Raw genomic sequence first — 21,352 nt, 5'->3', positions numbered from 1 at the left:
TTCAAAGACCTTTTTTATAGGGCTTTTGGGGGGATATAAATTTTTTTATAGAAAGTTTTTGTCAAGGCTTTATTTTATTTTTATTTCACTAACTTGCAAAATATAGCAAATATCCTTTGTTCCTTCAAAATAATCTAAACAAAATATCCTTTGTTGCCTTTATTGTTAAGTGGTGCTTTGTTCTCTCAAATCCTTTCACATACAGTAAAAACCCACGTGTAAGAACCTAGGGATTTAAGAACCTTCTGGCAGAAATTTGCTTTTTTAATACCCCAAAATATAAGAACTTGTTTAGCCCAACAAATTCCAAAAGGAATTCTTATATGTGGGGTCTTACTATAATTTTAATTTATATATTTTTTTACCATTGTAACATTGATCAATTAATGTTGTTGGTCTTTTGGCAACATGGGTGCATTAATAAATATAAATAATGAAGAACAGACCAGATTTTATACTATTTTCTGATAATCAAAAACAATGTCTACTCTGTAGAAATTAAGGACCTACTTAGCCTAAACTGTCAATAAGTACCCCATAATACAAGAACCTGTTTTGCCAAACTCTTTAAAAGTAGGTTCTTACTAACGGGTTTTTACTGTAGCACATAGGAGATCCTTAGTATATTATTGACTAACATCAACTACCATCAACATACCACCAAACACTTTTGATTTAACAAGATTTTGATAGCCCAAAGCTAAATAAGACTCTATGCTTAGCTTCACAATATGAAGAAATTGCAAAAGTACCTTATTACAATTGTGTATTTTCTTCTCAAATACACTTCTCTCAATGTGTTCTTTTATTGATTTGCTAGTCCAGATTTGTGAACTACTGTAGGCATGATGAGATACTCTGAACAGGTGATGCCAAAGATTGGGCACAAAACGAAACAAGCAAAACCACAGAAACGACTGAAATGAAATGAAATCACTGAAACAAGCAAAACTTTAAAATGGCTGCTACTTGTCGTACTATACACTCCAGGGCTGGGTTGTTCAAAGCACAATCACGGTGAACTTAACCAGGATTAGCATTGATTTTGATTTCAGCTTGTTCTTTTTTCAGCAAGGTTTTCTGTTTACATTTGCTGGCCTCCAGTTTTGATGTCGACTTATCTCAAACTCCACAAAACAAAAGCAATAAAAACACTTTTATACAAGAGAAATTGAACCCTGGGTTAGTGTTAATCGGCTTTTGAACAACACTTCCCAGTTAGCCTCCTGGTACTATGCACTCCAGTTAGCCTGTGTAGGGTTAGCTCTGAATAATAGTAAAGGTTTTTGCCCCAGGCGGGTACTCCCACAAATTTCGGATAGGGGTGTGCCGCGAAGGTTCTTTAACCCTGACCCTATTTAAGGATAAAGAATTTAGCTGGGCGTTTATTTTAGCTAATAGAATTTAGGTACCCTATCTAAGGATCACACCGGGAACACATTGCCAAAAGGAGCAAAAATGATACCCTATTTAAGGTCCGAGAACCTCAAAAACCATACCCTATCGGGCGGCACATACCGGTACCTATATAGGCCACATATGGGAGTACCGACCCCCCGGGGGGGTTTGCTTGTTTCAGTGATTTCATTACGGTACATTTCGCTCATTTCAGCTGTTTCAATTGAATCGGCGGCAACTTTCTTTTTGGTCGTTTGGTGGCTTCGCTCCTTTTGGTCTCATATGTGTGAAAGCTTATATGACCCACTGTATACCACAGCCGATTACCTGACAGTTATTTGCAATATTTACATGTAGATATATTTTTGCATTATTTTACTGCCAAGTACATGGTGATAGCTACAGGTTCTCTTTCATGATATAAAATAAAAAATCCTATGAATATCTCTACCATACCGACAGCTGGATTTGTAACATCTGATCGCATGACATTAACTAAGCTGTAAACTACATATGGCATGTAATGCCTAAAACTCGTTCCATATTTTCATCCCATGAAATCGTTTTCTTGCGGCATAGCTGGATCATAACAGTACTTTTCTGCCAAGTCCCTCCGAAGAACAACGCCATGACATAATCCTGCCTCTAAAGCCGCATATGTTGCTTGGGATCCACGCCCCTGCTTCCATAACAACAGCAAATTATAACACTTCTCTACAACTTTCCTACTTTCTTCATCTACCACCTCAATGTTCGCTTCAGGTATTCCTAAAGCACGAGCCAGATTCTTCCATTTTGCGCCGAGCTCTGAAGACAGATTTAGCAGCTCTGCTTCTGAAGGAACTCCAGTTCTTCTGGGCATGCCTTGGCGACTTCCAAATCTCTGATCATAATCAAACAATAAAAAATCATTTAGCTTAATACCTGGCTAGTTTAATTTGTGAGCTTCATGGAACCGCCGGAACGTAATTGTGAACTGGACTGGGATGCAAATTAAGACATATATAAACTTATTTATCGTATACTGTTTACCAGCATAACCTACTGTAGGCCTACAAAGGCAAGATAAATACCAATTAAAAAGTGGACGAAACAATATGAATTTCAAACGACTTTCAGTACCTTACAATTGTTTGAGTATCTGATATTCTTTGGTTTGCATCAAAAGTATCAAAGAACCTAACAGTCCGCCATCTTGGATTAAAATTTACTTTCCACCAGATCTCTCTCCGAATAGGGAGTGGTCCAGTGGTGTTGCGTCACGCAATACAACAGGAGAAAGCAAAGACAGGCTCCAACCCGGGGGCTACTCAAACAATTTTTGTACGGGGAGGCTCCGCTTCGAAATCCAACCCCTTACCCTTTTATATACCATTTTAACAAAAAAGGCACCCCTTTCGTATTATACCTTTTACTGAAAAAGGTACCCCTTTCACATATCGAAAAGACAGGACATGCATATCAAGTACTAAATGCCTAAACAGAAAGTCTTGATGCAATTTTTATGTAGCGTTTAATAAATTTAAATGATACCTCCATAAGGTGCGTCTGTTCGAAATATTTTAATTGAAGGTCTTTTTAAATACACGTACCTAAATGACCGATATCCCTTCCCTTTTGTATACCTTAGCTTGTGACATTCCTACCCTTTTATATATCTGAAGCATAAAAAAAGGTACCCCTTTCGGGCGGAGCCTCCCCGCATGGGCATAGGCGTACGGGCACCTTCGGACCAGGGGGGGCGGACACCTTATTGCCCGAAAAAAAAAATGGCATGGGTAAATAAATAAAGCCAAATGAAGAGGCACGTAAAATGGATAAAAAACGTGCATTGAAATAGTTGTGTACAAACCTTGCCTGCTTGATTAAAGGAACGATAGTTCTTTTATTAATTTCGTGGCGTTACCCGAACGTGTCGGAAATATTTTATTTATTCACTTTACTCTTTTTTAGCAAAACTTTAAGTATTTTGGAGAAGCCATTTTATATTGTTTTTTCCCCACTTGAAAATTATACAAAAGCGTGTCAAACATTCAGGAATGAATGGTTTTAAACATCTCGTTGAAAGTTTTGAGTTAGCCCTGAGAACTTAATATTTGAGTCAAAGCACTAGCTTCGTCACATTTGTAAAAATAACAGCTTTGTTTCAAGATCTTATACTGGATCCACCGCGCGCAAACGCTAAAGCTATGGAAAAGCTGATTACAACTAAATCAAACTGAGGGATCACGCAAAATTTGCGCGAAAAATTGACCATGATTATAGCAATTTTGCGAGAGAAAACGAAAACAGATGAATGAGAAATTTAAACTTTTGAACCACAAAATTCGGTATATTTTAAATACTTTTTTCTGTTGATGTAATTCGTTTCGATCGTAATGTTGAGATTTGTCGGCTTATTTTTTATGCTTTCTCTAGGCTTGTTGCCCGAATTCTAAGCATTTTGCCCGAAAAATGTCGGCACTGGGGGGGGGCTGCAGCCCCCCTCGCCCCCCTCGCCCTCAGTTGTCCCCAAATCGTGCACTGTATACCGACCTTCCATTATGCTTTCGTATTCGCACCAGTCTGTCCACTGAGTTGAACGCGTAACAGCAGAGAATGTCACTTGACAAAAGCATTCTTTTGCCTGTTTTGCTGCACTTTGTATGCTGAATTGAAATAAACTTTGGAAGAATTTATATGAATAATTTTATTAAAGCAAGCTGTTATGCAGTTGGGTTTATAGACTGGAAATGTTTGAGATGTTAAACCATGGCCAAACGGTAATGCAAGTGGACGCAAGCAATCGTAAGTTGAACCTACGTACAGACTTGAGTTGGGTGGACGTCTCGCAAGTTTACTCGCAAGTGCACGCAAGTTGTCAAAAAAGTCATTTCAATGCTACTGCACGCGCTGCAATTCAGTACTTGAAGCAAACGGCAGGACTTGCGTTGGGTGGCCAAACGGTGAGAAACTTGCGTTGACTTGCGTGCAAATTTGATCTCGACCAAAGTGAACGCAAGTCATAGCAAGTCAACGCAAGTGCGCTCATCCTGGGAAAATAGAGATGCAAGTGGACGCAAAGTAAAAACTCGCGTCTCCGTTTGGCCAGGCCTTTAGGAAACAGAACTTAATTTTTTCCCTCCCTTTTCTTTTTCTAAAAAACCAGCATGCCAGTTTTTCACCCAGATTTGATTTTTTTTTTCAGGAATAGCACATGAATCGAGATGCAATCGTTAATGCAAGGATGTAACCACGAGTCCTTAAAAAAATAAAAATAAAAAAAGACTCGTGGTGCCACAGTTGCTTTTAAAAAGCCACCCTGTATTGTACTGAATTGGCACACCATCCTCAGTTTGTGTGGTCACTTTTCTAAGATTTCAAACTTATTAGCATAACTTAAAACAGCTATTGCGAACATCAGCTTTCAAAAGGAGGTCTTTATTGTAAACACACTGCTCAATGTTTGCTCAGCCACTAATTATAAGCTTGAAGCAAATAATTTAATTTCTTGTTTTTAAGTAACGTTTTACACTTGATCACACTTTTTAACCGGCATCTTTAATTCCCCTCAAATCCTGACGCTCAGCAGTTAGCCTAAACTGACCTAAAGACATGGAATATCTCTGAAATCTAGCAACAAAGTATACTGCATTTACCCTAACCTACTTCAGTTCCCATGAAAGAGTACCACGACCACCCAAACAAACACAATATAGGTATCCTTTTGTACTTCGGCCTAAAAGCAGCAAAGCGACTCATGATTACAACCAGAAGGGAAAGGCTAGGCGCACTTTGTTCCTATTTTTACAATAGTTTGTGCTAGCTACGGCATCATGGCCTACACGTGCAACTTGAGCTGCTTTAGGTCAGTTACGTTGCTTCCTTTCCATGGACTCCAGTAGCCTCTATGTCGCGCCACAACCTTTGCCCTGTGGTCTGAGGGTTTGTTCAAAGGAGGCACCAGGCCCTTTATGTAAGACTGCACTCTATCTTGCAGTTTCTTCACCACATCCGGGAGCTTTGTACTTAGGTCTTTTTGCTCAGTTGGGTCAGCGGTAATATTGTAAAGTGCAACCTCTAGCGTGTGGTCGTGACCGGCGTAGTCACCGACTTTCTGCAATGAAATAACACGACAATAAGCCGTTGATCAGAAAATACTACATACCATACCATACCATACCATACCATACCATACCATACCATAAAATACCATACCATAAACAAGTCAACGATTTTAAATTGGGAGGACTTGTACTGAAATTCAGTATCAAATCGGCCGTAAAAGTACACGGATACAAAAGCGGGTCACCTCCTCCCTCCCCTCACACCCCTTCGGCCCCCAAATCCGGGAGATCCGTTTGCCCTGACGGATGGCTGGAAGATTAGCCCCATGTTATGCGGATGAATTGTAAGTCGTAATAAATAAAATACAATAAAACCCATAACAAAGAAATGAGTATAATTTAGGTATGAAAAGAACATGGGACATTTTACCTGATGGTGCTCAGGTGATAATTCCGGTGGCTTATACCACGTTAGATCAGGTACGCTCATCAACAACTTCATGTCATCAACACGAATTGCACTCCCCTGATGATAGTGGAAGTGATTTCGGCCACTAGAACTTGGTACATCAATGTTGAGCAGAATCTCTGTTCTGGGTGACGGAGCACCTTCGGATATGGTTTGCCAGATGTTGAAACCGTCAAATGGGGAGAGAGAAGTATCGTTCTCGGCAATCCCTATAACATAATATATAAAACGAGAACTGTTCTAATACCCGATTCCCTTTATAGCGCGCGCCTGCATAGAATCACGGTAGTTGTATTCATCGTTGCTGAGTCTCGCGCATGGTAACAATTAGACAGCAAGCTTGAAGTTTCTAGCGGCTGATAGTCACGAAGTGCGAAGACCCGAGCCAACTATCAAAGTCGATAGAAACCGAGATCGAGCCTTCTAATTAATTAAGCATAACCCAGTGGCTAATCTGTTAAACACGGAATATCGCGATAACTGATTTATTGAAAGTTTTGATTGATAAAACAACGCGAAAACTTAGCGCGCGCTCCGATAGCCGTCTATCTATCAAATAGACGTACGGCACCTGTGTAACCAATCAGATTATGCGTTTTGCCAATAGCCATCCGCTGGGTTATGGTAACGAAAATTAGACCGTCCTTGCGTAGCCAATCAGATTGCAAGTTTGCCTAATAGTCGGTGACTAGGTGATGCTAACATGTGGTTTATGTAGGCACAAGGTAGTTTACCTGCCCAGGGGGGGGGGGGGGTACTCCGGCTTGTAAATGACGGGGATGATCGAAGGATTTTTGGGGGTTTGAAATTTTTGATTCCGGGATTTTTTTGGGTTGGAAAATTTGGCAATTATTTTTTTGGTTGACTTGATTTAAATGGGGGATTTTTTTTGGGTATTAAAAACGGACTAAAGTGCCTCGGCGCGGCTTTGGTGTATTTATGGTATGATGAATAATCAAACTCGAGCGTTACATTGCCCCTCCTGGCAATTTAGGGGTAATTTGACAAGGGATTTTTTGGGGGGGTTATTTTTGGTCCATGGATTTTTTTGGGTAATGTCGGAAGACTTAGGGATTTTTTGGGGTCCTGAGTTTTGCCTTCATTCGATCATCCCCGTCATTTACAAGCCGGAGTACCCTCTCTGGGTTTACCTGTAAGGTTTAGGAGGGTTGGGTACCAGTCTGTTACGTGAAGCAGTTCTGTGCATTTGACTCCAGTCTTCTGCAGCATTTTTCCATGAACAAAGCCCACTCCTCGGACCCCTCCCTCCCAAAGGCTGCCTTTGTGTCCACGGAGAGGCCAGTTATATCCTCCTCTACGAGGATCGCCACCATTATCAGTGGTAACAATCATTAACGTGTCCTCCCATAAACTACAAAAGAAGGGGTTAAGTACAAGAACTGTGGTTAATGAATGGTTGCAGCTAAAAGTTATAGTTATAGTTGTAAGGCGCATTTGATCATATTCAGATGTTAATTTGTGCCTAATAAGTAACAAATAATTATTATTATTATTATTATTATTATTATTATTATTATTATTATTATTATTATTATTATTATTATTATTAGAAGGAAGTCAGCTGATTATCAACTAGGAGTTGATAAAGGTTAAATGTATTAAATCCAGCCTCGTAGCGAATTTGGAAAGCTGACTTTTCGACCGTTTGCCTTTCGTCGGAGCAAAATGAGGGATTACGAGTCGCCTTTGGTTTGTACTGGCGTAGAGAGTTAAGTTATTGGAGAAACGGAAAATTAAAGCGTTTTTTGTTCCCATGAAGAGCCAAGATGCTGATTTAAGAGATAAATGTTTCTTCCGTAATTTTGCGACTTTTCTATCGAGTTTCTAATAGAAAACAAGGACTGCCATTATGCAATTCATATCCAGTCTTAATTTTTTTATCCCGTAAACAGACATTATTGTTATAACTTCTATGTACATTAGCGTGATAGTTATTTTTATTCTTGTGTTAGGTGTCCCTTTTAGCAGCGAGTTCTCCCTCTGCGAAATACTTTAAAACACGTTTATGTCGTTCGTTCGTTCGTTCGTTCGTTCGCTCACAAGTACCATGTGTTCGAAAGAGTGGCCTTTTAGAGCCGTCTTTATCGTTGTTCTTTACGCCTATTATATATCTCGCCGATGTAAATCATTTGGCACGTTGCAGGTTATGCAGTACGCAAAGGCGGCGGAGCGTTTTGAAACGTGGGAGGGGGCGCATCGTACTCCAAGCCAAGCGCATACCCCCCCCCCCTCCCCGAGGGGCGCATGCCCCTACTCAAATTTCCCAAAATGTCTTTAACAGTGTCCGGTGTGTCCGTAATCGATTTGTGACAATGCATAACTAGGCAGTTCAGACGATCCTGCTTGGCGCAGTGATGAGAGCGATCGCCTCCCACCAATGTGGCCCGGGTTCGATCCCGGCCAGGTGCCATACGTGGGTTGAGTTTGTTGTTGGTTCTCGTCCTTGCTCCGAGGGTTTTTCTCCGGGTTCTCCGGTTTTCCCCCCTCGAGCTCCACAAAAACCAACACTCTAAATTCCAATTCCACCTTGGTTGCACGTACACGTCTTAACGACCTCCTGGAGCTCTTCCGTGTCACGTGTGTAAATAAATTACATTTACATTTTTTTTTACTTCATGGTGCTTTTTGGGTTGTTCTTAAGACGTCAGAGGGCAGAAAATGTACGCTCTGAAGTCGCCGATGCCACAGGTAATGTCAAATACATCTTCGGGCGGCCTCTCCTAGGAGCGTGGGGAAATGAGTTTCGTTGATAGTCCTACACCATATTATCCTGCCAAGCACGATCCTGGTAAAACGATTGGTGTCTTGACAAACCAATTTTATGCTGCGCTAGCGATACTTTCGGCAGTGAAATGTGGAACGGGGGCTGAGCCCCCCAAATTTTTGTCTGGGGGGACAACAGCCCCTCTGCCGCCGCCTATGGTAGGTTACGCTAAAAAAATGTGCAATCGAGACATTAGCCTGCGTAGCAGTTGATTCCTTTCCAAGCCCAAACGTTTTGTTGCTCAGACCCAGTCACGCTCGTTCGCTCGGTCTTTAAGCACTCGCTCCGTGCGCTTGGAAAGGAATCGGCTTCCAGTACTAGCGCTGATTGTCTCGTTTGCACATTTACCAACAACTTTGCGCCCCAGTTGTCGGATGATAAATCAGCTATGTATAGTGTGTGACTTACCCAGCTTGTTGCATGGCTTGGGTTACATTCCCTATTGCTTCATCTACTATGTCAACCATCGCTGCATACGTTCGTCTTTCCCTATCAGCAACGAAGTGGTACTTGTCCACGTATTCCTCAGGTGCCTGTGCTGGTGCGTGAACATTTTGAAACGCAAGGTACAGGAACAAGGGCGAGGAAGAATTGTGAGATAAAATGACATTCTGGGCTTGCTGAAGAGAGAAGGCCAAATTTAAAATGTTATTAGGAATGTCTATTCCCAGTGACAAGACATTACAACTAGCCTCTGTATAGCCGCCCCTCCCCTCCTTTCCCGAATTTTTTGAGGGGAGTGAACAGCTGTACACAGGCTATATTACAACAACTTCCAATCAATTGACACCCCAACCATGACCAATCGTACGCCTCTATTCTTAAGAAAGCGAGAATTTTTAGAGTCTCTTGTCTAAAGGTGCTTAAACGAGGGGACATGACGCAGGGACATAAAGCAGCGTCAAAATCATGTTTGTTCACAAAAGAGGACAAGTAGCAGGGACATGTATCAGTGACAAAATTCCTATATGTACACACGTGAAAAATGAGCGGGGATATGCGCCAGGGACGTGTTGCAGCGACGCGTCCCCCCGGTGAACGAGCACATCACTTGGGGGGGGGGGCGCTTTCCATTTGGCAGAACTGCCCGGTCGGTCCGGATGGTTTTGAATGTGAAATGGGCCTTTTTCAAGAGATTTTTCTCACAAATCCACCACAACATATATAACTAACAGCAGAATTCTGTTCTCGAATATACCGGTCTGGCCGGCCAGTTCTGACAATTTGTATGTCCCTTGAACATGCCCCAGCTACAGTTTTTTTGTGTACATAACGTAATTTGTCCCTACTACATGAAGAAGACGAGGAAAAGGCCTATCACGGATCACGAGAAAACCCTTTACCACCTTCACGCCTAGGTTCAAACCATTAACTACAAAGGAAATAATTTATCATGCACTCTAGATCTTGAGATTATTTTAAAATGGTTATGTAACCTCAGCATAAAGCCTGGCTGAATAAACGCCTCGCTTATCTGTGACTGGCTCCGTGTTATTATGCAGGTCAAGAAAGCCGTCTGCTTCATGATGAAAGTGATCCCCTGACCCTGTATAAAAGCCATAAAATGAATCAAAGCCGCGGTATGTTGGGGTGTAAGGCCATTTGTGAAAACCAAGATGCCACTTTCCAACCATATGTGTTGAATACCCTGCCAAGAAATCAGAATAAAGGAATAATTTAAGTGACAATGATGTTGGCGACGACGACAATGGCAATAATGTGGCTTCCCCAGGGGGGTCAGAAAACAAGGAAACATGGCCATTAATTTTTGGGAACATGAGAAGAAAAGGGAAATAAAACTGGGAACAGCGATCACCAAAATCGAGGAAATACTTTAAGGAAACACGGGAACACAAGGAAAATTTTGTTCGGAACAAGGGAACATAAACCCCCTGGGAGCCCTTCGATAATGAAGATGGGAATTAGTCGTGTTCTAAACGAGCAGGAAACTGGGTACGAATTTAAAAAATTGATTAAATAAAAAATGAACCCTGACATCTGAAAGAGCATCCAAAAATTAGTTTATTTACAAAACTTGATAGGTATGGTTCACTGAGAACTTAGTATGGATTGGAGGGACAGCTGTCCCTCCCTCCTTTGGATGCTCTTTCAGATGACAGGCCCAATTGACAGGCCCAATTTTTTTCAATTCAATCGATATTAAATATTTGTACCCAGTCTTCCGCTCGTTTCGAACATGGTTAATTAAGAATTAAGTTAGCATCATATCGGCATCATATTGTTGGCAAAGCGTCGATTAAATTCTCTGGTTAATTAAGGGGGGTCCTTCTTAACTACAGATCTAGAGCAGTTTCTAAGGAACTGCTAAAGATGGTTTTTGGTGGCAAGCTATTTTTGAGCTTTAAGGGTGGATTTCCACTGTCGCGTTTTTGTGGACGCACGTTAACGTACGTACAAATTGTAAACGTACGTAAAAATGAAATTTTACGTGCGCGATAAAGTGCGTCGAATTTACGTTGTCCAATTTCCAATGCCACTTTTTTTTCTTGGCATTTACTTACGTTACACTCACGTTTACGCACGTAGCGATCGTGAGTGTTTTCAAAAAAGTTGAACTGAGTTCAACTTTTTCGCGGCTGTCTGCGGTTACGCAGCGATTTACCCAATCATACTTTTGGATTTTTTCACATGACACCACTTGCCACGTGGAAACCATTTTGTTTTAAATCGCCATCGATTTACATGGAAAAACATTCAGATTTAGAAGCACTTCTCATCGAGAAAGTCCGAACATTTCCAGCAATAATCTATAGAACTGAGTACGAACCAAATTACACGAACGCAGTAGTGAAGGAAAACGCCTGGCGTCAGGAAAACGCCTGGCGTCAGGTCACGTAGGCTTTGAACCGGCAATCCGGGAAGGTCGCCTCAAATCTTTTTTTTTTTTACTAGATGGTGTCTTTCGGAAGTATTTATAAAATGCCTCTTGGTCATATTCACGCATTTCTTTTACTAGCGTCTGGTACAAAGTGTTTTTTATGGCAGCCATGTTTGAAGAGTCAAACAACAAGATATTTGCATAAAAATGTTTATGATTTTTTTCCAATCCCAAAGGAAAAACAATTTATTGTTTTCACTCCTCCGATATGGCCGCCAATAACACACTCTTGATAATTCAGGATGGTGGGCATTTACGTACATTCAACGCACGTAAAAAAGAAACGCTTTTTATTACTTTTTACGCGACGGTGGAAATTTGCCTACGTATCTTTTTTTACGCACGTTTTACGTACGTAAATATTTACGCGTCAGTGGAAATCCACCTTTAGGCAATGCTTAACGGTGAATTTTTGGTGGGGAGGACAAGTGCATTGAAAAAATTGATATTGCGCGCGCGTAATTAGTGCCAGTCCCAAACCGCGCGCTAGAAGTTAAAATCCCTAAAACTTTTGAGAAAAAAGTAAAGTTCCGATTTTTTTTTCAAAGAATTAGTGATAACATATCCTTCTTCACAACCCTTCGTATGGAATTACCATTTACATGTAAGAATGGGACGCTACTGAAGAAAGTCTGAAAATACGAGTCTTTATTACGCCGTAACTTTAATAATAATGCGAATTTCCTAAACACGTAGACGTTCTTTATCTGTTGACACTGATTTTCATTTTTAGATCTTTACGTCCTTTCAGTTTTAGGGTTTTTTTCTATCCCGGTCACGTGACTTGTCAAATATGGCCGTGTTTTGTTGAGCAAAAGTCTCTCATCCGTGGGAGGTTTGGTTTCCAAAAGTTGACGGTCAGAAATCTTTCTTAGGAACAAATTGGTAGTTAAGAAGGACCCCCCTTAATTCACCATTCCTGAGACTTGAGTTAGCTATAGCTACATGTAACTGAAAACTTTACCAGCTTTCTTGAGTGCCTGTGGTAGGGTTGTGAAGTGAAGTGGCAGCCCGTAAGGCTCATCAGGGTGTATTACACTATGCTGTAAGCCTGATAAGAAAAATAAAGAAAAATAATATATTAGTAGCAAATATTTTACGAGGATGCCTCCAATTACTTAAAGGTGATTTTCAGGGTCCTCCAAAATAAGAATTTAACGTCCAGAATGTCCACACTAAGGTATTAACCTTCTATTTGACCCAAAGACTGCCAGAATCTCACTGCCCGCAAAACAGAATAAGATGAATTTACCTCCCGACAAAAAGAAATTCTTAAACCGCACATTACAAAACCTAAATTAAAAACTTTTCCAACGATATAAAAAACAAAGAAGCAGTTGTCCTATGATTGGTCGGCGTTGCACATGCGATACATTTTGTCATTTAAAGTGAAAACAATTACAAAATCATACGAACTTTACAATGGGGTGGATTAACTTGCAACATACGCGTATAGCCGTCGCGAGGGGGACACGGGGGACCCGAACCCGCCCCCATCTCACCCTCACCGCAGCCCCCAACAGTCTCACGTTGGAAGGGGTCAGAATTCGAAGAACAGAGATGTAGTGCCCGCGGCTCCCGGGTTCCCGCGAGGGGTACGAGCGAAGCGGCGGAGGCTGTGTCAAGTGGACAGCCGTTACGCTATCATTCACGCCCGGACACATCGCACACCGTGGGGATCACCGCACACCGCAGATTTATTCACGCACCGAGCCCACACCACCCCCACCCGTCGCATTTGCCCGTTGGAATTTTTTTTATATTTTTTTTTTTAGCTCGAAAACAATAAGAAACTCCAGCGGGCAAATGCGACGGCTATACGTGTAAGTTGCAAGTAAATACGCCCTTAATAATCATCTAGAAACCCAAAATTTGGTGATTTTGCGTTTTTGATTTGCATAAAGCCGCTGAGAAATGCACTAGGAATTGCACTAGGATGCCAGCAGCACATGCGAAACTATTGTGGCGATCATTTTACCTTTTGTCTCTTTAAGCTAGAAAAACTTGTCGCGACAATTTTATCTGAAAAATGTCAGGACATTTCAAAACTTTCGCTAATGCGAATCGGCCCGAAATCTCATAATTCATTGGACGTTTTAAAAAGCGGGCGTTTTAAAAGCTTGTTGTTGTTGTCGATGGTTTTTTTTTTAAGAAAAGGAAACAAAAACGAAAGCAAAAGGGAAACAAACCTGTGTGTATTGGATATCTGCCGGACATAAGAGCAGCTCTCGTCGGTGTACAAATCGGTTGTACATAATAATTATCCAGGATGACTCCTTCGGCCGCTAGCCTGTCCATGTTTGGTGTGTGAATTTTTGATCCATGAAATCCCACATCGCTCCAGCCAAAATCATCCACAACTACCAACAGAATATGAAACGGTTCACAACTAACTTGGAATACAAATATAAAGACAAACAGTGTCACAAAAGTAGATAAATGCTGGAATCGCATTCTGTTTGACATCGAAGACTCAACAGTGTCTTGTTATGTGGCGCACAGATGACATCAAATTAGAATTTAGTAAAACTTTTATAGTGCGACTTCGGTAACCGAGAGCACTCAGACAATAAAACCAATCACAGCACAATAAATTCCAATTTTGCTATTTGAGACAATCAATTGTCACGAACAAAAGAAAAATATTCCAATTTATTTACTCGTGATAAATTCAAGGTTTTCTTTCGGTACAACAGCATTGAATCTGAGGTTTCGCGCTGGGTTTTGGCCCGTTTGTCATGGAATGCTTAATATGTATTCTAATGAACAGGATTTTTTATTGGAATATTTTGTTTAAGCGTGATTATTTCCTTTTGGACGCGATTACGTGAATCTTTTTCTCATACATCGTAACTTGTTAGTCATTACCCAATTACTTGGGAATATCTATTTTTCCAATCTGCGTCTATTGTAAATTAGTGTCAAGACTTGAAACCTGTAGGCTGTAAGCCGCTTTAACTGTTGATTGTTATTGTTGGTACGATAGTTTTTCTTTTCCAATGGTCCACCTTGTGTTTACATAAACACTTTTTTGCTTGCATTGCTGGTCTTGCTGTAATCATCGCCTCCAAAACTCCGCTTCATTGTTTAATTCCGCACTACAGGGCGCTTAGAAAAAAGCGCCGCCAATTACGAACGAAAGAAACAATCCATACAAGCCGTAACTTGTAACTTTGTTGCAACGTTTACAACAGTTCGACAGTTCTCATGTAGCAAACGAGGTACAACATAAACGAATAATTTCCAATAGCTCCAATGGGACGTGAAAAATCGTATGGCAGTCTGATTTTTTTTTGGCAAAATTTCACCGCGCCCTGTCTGCCATGATGATTTTTCGTCAAACTTGTACGCCATTTCCTCGCGCGTCTCGCGCGCAGGGATGTTCTAAAAATAGCCTACACGCGAATCTGATAGCACAAGACCCATTACAAGAGATGTGGACTTCTAGCAGAAACCCATAAGGGTTGAAACGTGTAACTCCCTATGATTCGCATGGTACAAAGCGTTTGAACATTCGTTTCCATTAAGTACCATATTTGGAAATCAGGAGAAAAAAATAAACCAATCAAAATTGCAACATTTGAATTAAATTCAGCGCGCGCTAGCTCGCGCTCGATGGCGTATGAACAAGCTTAATAATAATAATAATAATAATAATATCTTTTATTTAGACACGATAAATTTACAGCATAGCTGATGTGGTCGTGTTTAAGTTTAAGTTTAAGCTTGGTTAAATAAAATAAAATTTGGTCAAATTCTCCAGTTTTGTCGTTGTTAAGTAGTCTGAAGAACTTCACTTGGATACACTTAACGAATTTCTTTAGTTCCTGTAAGAAATTTACGGCATTTAGGTTGGAATTTAAGTAACTCACCGAAACACCGAAAATGTTGTTGTGCGTCACACTGTACGTGTCAAAGCATTCGCGTACAAACTCTTCGTGTTTCCAAATATGGTACTTGGCAAAACTGAATATTCAAACGCTGTGAACGCGCGTTACATGTTTCAACCCTTATGAGTTTCTGCTTCTAGATTATACACTTCTGTTATTTAACAATTATACGCCGAAGGCGAAGTGATTATTGTCGAATAATCCCCGAGACGAAGTCGAGGGGATTATTCGACAATAATCACTGAGCCTGAGGCGAATAATTGTTTTAGTATAATTTTCAGAGGCGAATATCAAAAACTACAAAATAACAATAGAAAACACGAAAACAACAAACAAAAGTGCTCGCTTGCATACGTGTAAACCAGTTTAATTCATCGATTGAAATCATAATTTACACTCAAGTTTAAGCAATAAAACGGAACAATACAAACAGTAACACTACGAAAAAGATAGATATCCGGTACCTTTGACTTCTGAGCAATTGTTTGAATCCTCTCGAAATTACTAGCTCCAGTAAGAAGAGAACTAAATAATGTTTTGACAGTCGATCTGACTGAGTACATGGCCGTGTGTGATCTCCAAAACCACCATGTTTACGATCATTTCTAACGCCTTGAAAACCATCTCTTGAAAATATTTTCGGTCCAAAAGCCTTGGTAGTAAATTTGCAAAATTCCCAATGTTTCAAATATCCAGGACTTGGAGTGATTTCTTTTAAATGAGAGAAATTTTCATTCAGCAAATGCCGCCATGTTAACTGACCTGGATGGCAAACGTGGCATGGCTTAGTAGCCAAACCTTCAGATGCAATATTCACCGCCTAGCGCGGTGAATATTGCGACATAGTCCGAGCTTCCCGACCAATCAGAATTGAATTCACCTCTGGAAATTATACTAACTAACAATTATTCCACGAGCGCGCGTTGGATATGAGATGGTAGATAGCCAACGAGGCGCGTAGCGACGAGTTGGCTACAACGATCTCATATCCAACAAGCGCGAGTGGAAAAATTGAAGGAGCGAGAGCAAAATTAACACATCGAATTTAGGCTAAATTTAAAATTGTCAAAAACAGCTCCAGATTTCGCATGCAAGTTTGTTTACGCGTGCTGAACACTGTCCTGTGTTTAATTTCACTGGTCTTTCTTTCGTTTTTGAAAAATAACACATGCAAAAAGACAAGGTTTTTGCTGGCGTGGCGTCTTTTTGACTCTTCTTTCACAAACGATAAACAAAGGAAACCTTTTGTTCCTCAAAACAATGAAGTCAGCTAAATTTTTAGGGTTACAGTCTTTGACACTTAGATCGCGCTTTCAGTGCAGTAAGCTTTCACGCCAGTTTGCTTGCGGCTAGCTTTCACTGCAGTCTGCTTGCGGTTAGCTAATTTTTGTTGTTTCGGCCAAGACTATTTTAATCTGTTACCGTTAGCTGTAATTTGAGATGAAAGTGAAATAAAGATTGATTGTTGTGACAGACTGATTGATTGAATACGTTTGCTGGTGTTGCCACTTTATACTAGTTTTGTTTTCAGTTAAGTGCCACCGGCTATCTCTCACTTCTATTTCCACTCCTTACATCATCACACATCTACAAAATCCCGCGAAAACAAGATAAACTAAGGCACGAATCAATTGATTGATTTATTGATTGATGAATATTTAATGAGGCACAGAAAAAAATTTTGCAAGGGGAGGTCCCCTGCCAAACCTATAAAGAATTTAAAACCAGGTCACTTCTCGGCAACTTTGTCGCGGCAGCACCCAAGCGGACCCTGCAAAACTCGCGTTTTAGGCCTTTTATGCTGCCAGGCTCAAAACTACCTTGGTTTGTGCAACGTTCTTCTGAAGCGCTAAACGGCGCTGTTGTACAAAACAAAGGCAGGAACATCCCTCAGTTCTTAGAGCGATGCTGTAAACTTACGGGTATTCAGACTTAATGATGTCCTTCAACCACCTGACAGCCGCACTTGAACTAAAACTAACCAAAGGTTTTGATTTTCATGATCAAACGGCCATTTTTTTCTCTTGCCTCTCACATGACATCTATCACGTGACACCGCGTCACAATGTGACGTCCAGTCCTTTTCTTAAAGCAACACCACAACATGGCGCATGAAACGTTTTTCAACCCACCCGGACAGTTAAATAACGCTAGAAGGAAAGATTTACTCGCGATGTGTCGAAAAACTCAAACTGCTGGCTGACTATGGAGAACGTAAGCTTTGCAAAACGCCTTTGTTCTTTGCATACGTAATTTCTGAACAACGAAGCTAGATCCAGCGATTTTGAATACAGATCAATGTTTAGTACACGTGAAACGAACTTTCGTGCGAAATCTGGAGCTGTTTGTGACAATTTTAAATTTAGCCGAAATTCGATGTGTTGATTTTGCTCTCGCTCCTTCAATTGTTTTATTAAAAACGCCCAAAGAATTGCAATATTTGAGCTCCCCAGCTGTTTATGTTGACGCATATCAGCTACCACATTTATGGTCACTGGTATATGAGCTCATATACCATTCATTGCCTGTTAACCGATCAAAACTCAGGAATTGCAATATACCATTGCTAGTTTTTGATAATTAGTGTTATAGCACATTTGCACGTTTTATAATTAGTATTTGGTGTAATCAGTAACATTAACTGTTGAATACGAAGTACGTTTTGGCGTAATGCACAGTGTTTTTTTTGGCGTTAAAGAGGAACCAGCATCGTGGCACGGGTACCGTCACACCGTAGAATTCGAAAAATAAATACAACCGACCCCTTGATGACAAAATTTTAAGGATATACAAAAGACTCCAACAAAGGCAGCGGAAGCAGAGAAATTACTTGTTTCTCAAGCTGCTTCCAGCTGATTTTTATTGACATCATGTTTTATTTCTGAACTGTGTTAAAACAACATAACCAGCATATAACTGGAAAATATACAAGCCACCAACAAGCTTTCACACTAAGCCAACAAGCTTAAAGAAGCTTAAAATCGTGCAGTGAATGTTAAACCCCTTGTTTTGGCTTGAATTAGCCTGCGTAGCAGGCGCCGAAGTAGTTTTTTTCGAGCGCGCGTATGGGACGCGCGAAAGGCGGGGGACAGCTTCGCGAGAAAAAAATTGTGGTCCTCTCGCGATCTCGCGCCCTTTTAATACGCGCGCTCGGAAAACTACACAGGCCCCTGCTACGCTGGCTAGGCTTGAAAAGCAAGGCGCAGTACAGAAAAAAAAACATGAGAAAAGCAGTCACTTGAGTAACATGCAAGTCCAAGGTTTGCTCGAGCTGTAGTAGTGTGCCAAAATTTCCCTAATTACCTCACCTTTTGCTTTAATCCACATGCTTAGACAAATTCCTGCTAAGGCTTGCAAATTCTTATTTTGTTCCAGTTGTTGAATAAAATAAACTCAAACCAGATTTTGCGATGGTCAACGTGTGGTGTCTCGCACTTTGACACGTTGTAACTGGGTTTGCAATTTTCAATTCACTTCCATAAATAACTCAAAACGCTTGAATGATAAATGTAAAAATTCATTTCTCTCTAAAAGGGCGAAATATCTAGAAAATTTCAGTAATGGATCCTGGCCAATTTTTTTTTTTAATTTTTTTTAAAATAGTTTATTTCAAACACACAGGCGCAAGTTACAAATTACAATTTACGAAAGCGCTACGCCAGTAAAAGTTTATCAGAAAGTTTACAAATTATTGAATACACTACAATATGTTTCACAATATTACTTTTGATACACTACATTAACATTTAACTTGTTTAAAATTACACATGTGCAGTGAAAAATTTTTTTCTAATTAAAGTAAAACAGCCCAAGTGCAAAAATATTTTGGAAGTGCCTTTTTTGCAGTCGCGATTTCTTTTCAAGTTTTCCGTAAAGTAACAATAGAAAGCATTGGAAATCTAGGACATCTCCGCGCACGCTTGTGCAAAAAATACAGTATTTAGCTATAAGTAGACAATAATTGAGTGCTTGCCAATGCTTTGTTCTATCATGCCGTAAAGTACATGAGTTGCGGATAACTTTATTGTTTCATTCGTCTTTTGGTGCCACCAGTTTTGGAACAGTGTCCAGAAGTCAACTGATAGAGTGCAGTTTATAAGTAGGTGATGCAGAGTTTGTTGTTCGACGTTGCATAAGTTGCATATGGGGTTTTCTGACAGGCCGTCTCGATAAAGTGTGGCGCGGGTTGGAAGCACATTGTGAATCACTTTATACTGAAACATTATTATTTTAACTTCGTTTGTGACTGCAAATGGCATGTGATAGACTTTTTGGACGGTGTGTTTTGTAAAACCGTAACAAAGAATTTTGGTTTCGGCTGTGGGGGGGGATGAAGATGGTTTTTAAAAGAGAGGAGTTAATAGAACTGGTTTTTAGAGTGTTGACCGGGGTATTGTGTTCGGTAATTAGAATTGGGTTTTTAAAATAAGCTTTCCAATCTTTTGGAATTGCATTGACCAGACCATAATATTTAGTAAAAGGGACATTCAGGTTGAATTTTAATGCAAACTCATGTCATTTTAGAAAGTCGCCGTTTTGATTTAATAAGTCGCTTATCTTGGTAATACCGGCGTGATACCAATTGTGATAAAAGACAGGTTTATTCTCTATAAGAATTTTCCTGTTGTTCCACAGTAGCTCGTTTTTTGGAAGCGTTTTACAGTCGAGTCCCGTTGAGGTTTTGAATTCGCACCAATAATCTAACATTTTTTTATAGAAGGATGGAAGCTTCATTCTCATGTTCGAGTATATTTCTTGGAAAGTTGCCTTTTGTCGTTAAAAAGGTGAGGTTTCCATGTTTATGCAAGATCTGAACCTTATGCAAGTGAACTTGTGTAGACTCAGAGGTGTGCTTTATAGTACCTTTTATTGGATAATCAGGGTTGTAATCGTGTAAGCGTGTGATAGACTAGGGTCACAAAGTTTGTGTACGAGGTCAATTATTGTCTTCAAATTAAACCCACATTTCCTGACGTTTCCACGAATTTGATTGAAATGTTCAGTGCACTATTTGCCTTTTATGATCAATAATTTGGAACGTACCTTGCGTCACTTGATAGAAACAATCTTTTGCTGTTTATTTGTTTGAATGTAAATGTAAAATGTTAATGTTGTTTATAGTGGTCATGCACTTAGCTTCGAGGTAGCTAGTTTACAGGCATGCCACTGAAACAGAGGAAACAAATATTTTAAACGAACATTACAAGGTTAAAAATCCCGCCTACAGGAGGCAGACCAGTAGGGTATACACAAAGCGTGATCAAAGATTTGAACTCGGGACGACCGAGAAACAAATCCAGAGGGGCAAGGTCTTGAACGGGGACCTCCAGATTACAACACCGGCGCCCTATTAACCACTCGGCCACGCTTGCCTCCTCCTTGTTGGGTTTATAAACTGAAAACGTTTGCGATATTAGAGAACATTACTTTTATTAGCAGCCCCCCCCCCCCCCTTTCGGCCAGTTTTCTTCCCAGATTTGATGGTTTTTTTTTCAGGAATACCACATGATTCAGATGCAATTGATGATGCAAGGATGATACCATCCCAGGGGGGGGGGGGTACTCAAAAAAAGGTTTTATACGGGGAGGCTCCGCCCCAAGTTCTAACCCTTATCCAGCTTTTATATACCATTTTTGAGAGAAATTGCACCCCTTTCGTATACCTTTAACTGAAAAAAGGTACCCCTTTCATATACCTAAGATACATGGCGTGGACTTAAAATAGGACGTTTTCTTGTCACTTTTATGTAGCGCTTAATAAATTAAAATAGCACAGCCATAAGTTGCGTCTGTTCGAAATATTTTAATTAAAGGCCCTTTTAAATAGCCAAATGACAGATTTCCATACCCTTTCATATACTTAAA

At 40.3% G+C, this 21,352-nt stretch overlaps 2 protein-coding genes across 2 annotated transcripts; both read right to left on the bottom strand.

Annotated features, from left to right (window-relative positions):
* Positions 1 to 48: 48 nt before the first annotated feature.
* Positions 49 to 2,585, bottom strand: LOC144644751 (THO complex subunit 1-like). The gene is made up of 3 exons (XM_078504273.1): positions 2,526 to 2,585; positions 865 to 2,281; positions 49 to 834 (listed from the first exon to the last, which is right to left on the bottom strand). The coding sequence occupies exon 2, from the start codon at positions 2,258 to 2,260 to the stop codon at positions 1,946 to 1,948; it is 315 nt and encodes a 104-aa protein (XP_078360399.1). The 5' UTR covers positions 2,261 to 2,281; positions 2,526 to 2,585; the 3' UTR covers positions 49 to 834; positions 865 to 1,945.
* A 2,633-nt stretch (positions 2,586 to 5,218) lies between these two features.
* LOC144642396 (arylsulfatase B-like) lies at positions 5,219 to 14,051 on the bottom strand. Its single transcript, XM_078501356.1, has 7 exons — positions 13,787 to 14,051; positions 12,562 to 12,648; positions 10,135 to 10,346; positions 9,107 to 9,318; positions 7,065 to 7,285; positions 5,875 to 6,122; positions 5,219 to 5,494 (listed from the first exon to the last, which is right to left on the bottom strand). The coding sequence occupies exons 1-7, from the start codon at positions 14,049 to 14,051 to the stop codon at positions 5,219 to 5,221; spliced, it is 1,521 nt and encodes a 506-aa protein (XP_078357482.1).
* Positions 14,052 to 21,352: the final 7,301 nt, after the last annotated feature.

The sequence above is a fragment of the Oculina patagonica genome, chromosome 2 (genome assembly GCF_052425735.1).
Source record: "Oculina patagonica isolate OP01 chromosome 2, crgOcupat, whole genome shotgun sequence".
Lineage (NCBI taxonomy): Eukaryota > Metazoa > Cnidaria > Anthozoa > Scleractinia > Oculinidae > Oculina > Oculina patagonica.
Note: the sequence above shows the minus strand (reverse complement) of the source record. Positions and strands in the feature narration are given on the sequence as shown.

Excerpts from the sequence above, each read along its gene's own strand:
- LOC144644751 (XM_078504273.1), bottom strand. The coding sequence starts at position 2,260 with ATGCCCAGAAGAACTGGAGTTCCTTCAGAAGCAGAGCTGCTAAATCTG.
- LOC144642396 (XM_078501356.1), bottom strand. The coding sequence starts at position 14,051 with ATGCGATTCCAGCATTTATCTACTTTTGTGACACTGTTTGTCTTTATA. Across the intron at positions 9,319-10,134 it reads CAGCCAGGCTTTATGCTGAG|CAAGCCCAGAATGTCATTTT; the intron begins GTTACATAACCA and ends TTCTCTCTTCAG. Across the intron at positions 6,123-7,064 it reads AACCCTCCTAAACCTTACAG|GGATTGCCGAGAACGATACT; the intron begins GTAAACCCAGAG and ends ATTATGTTATAG.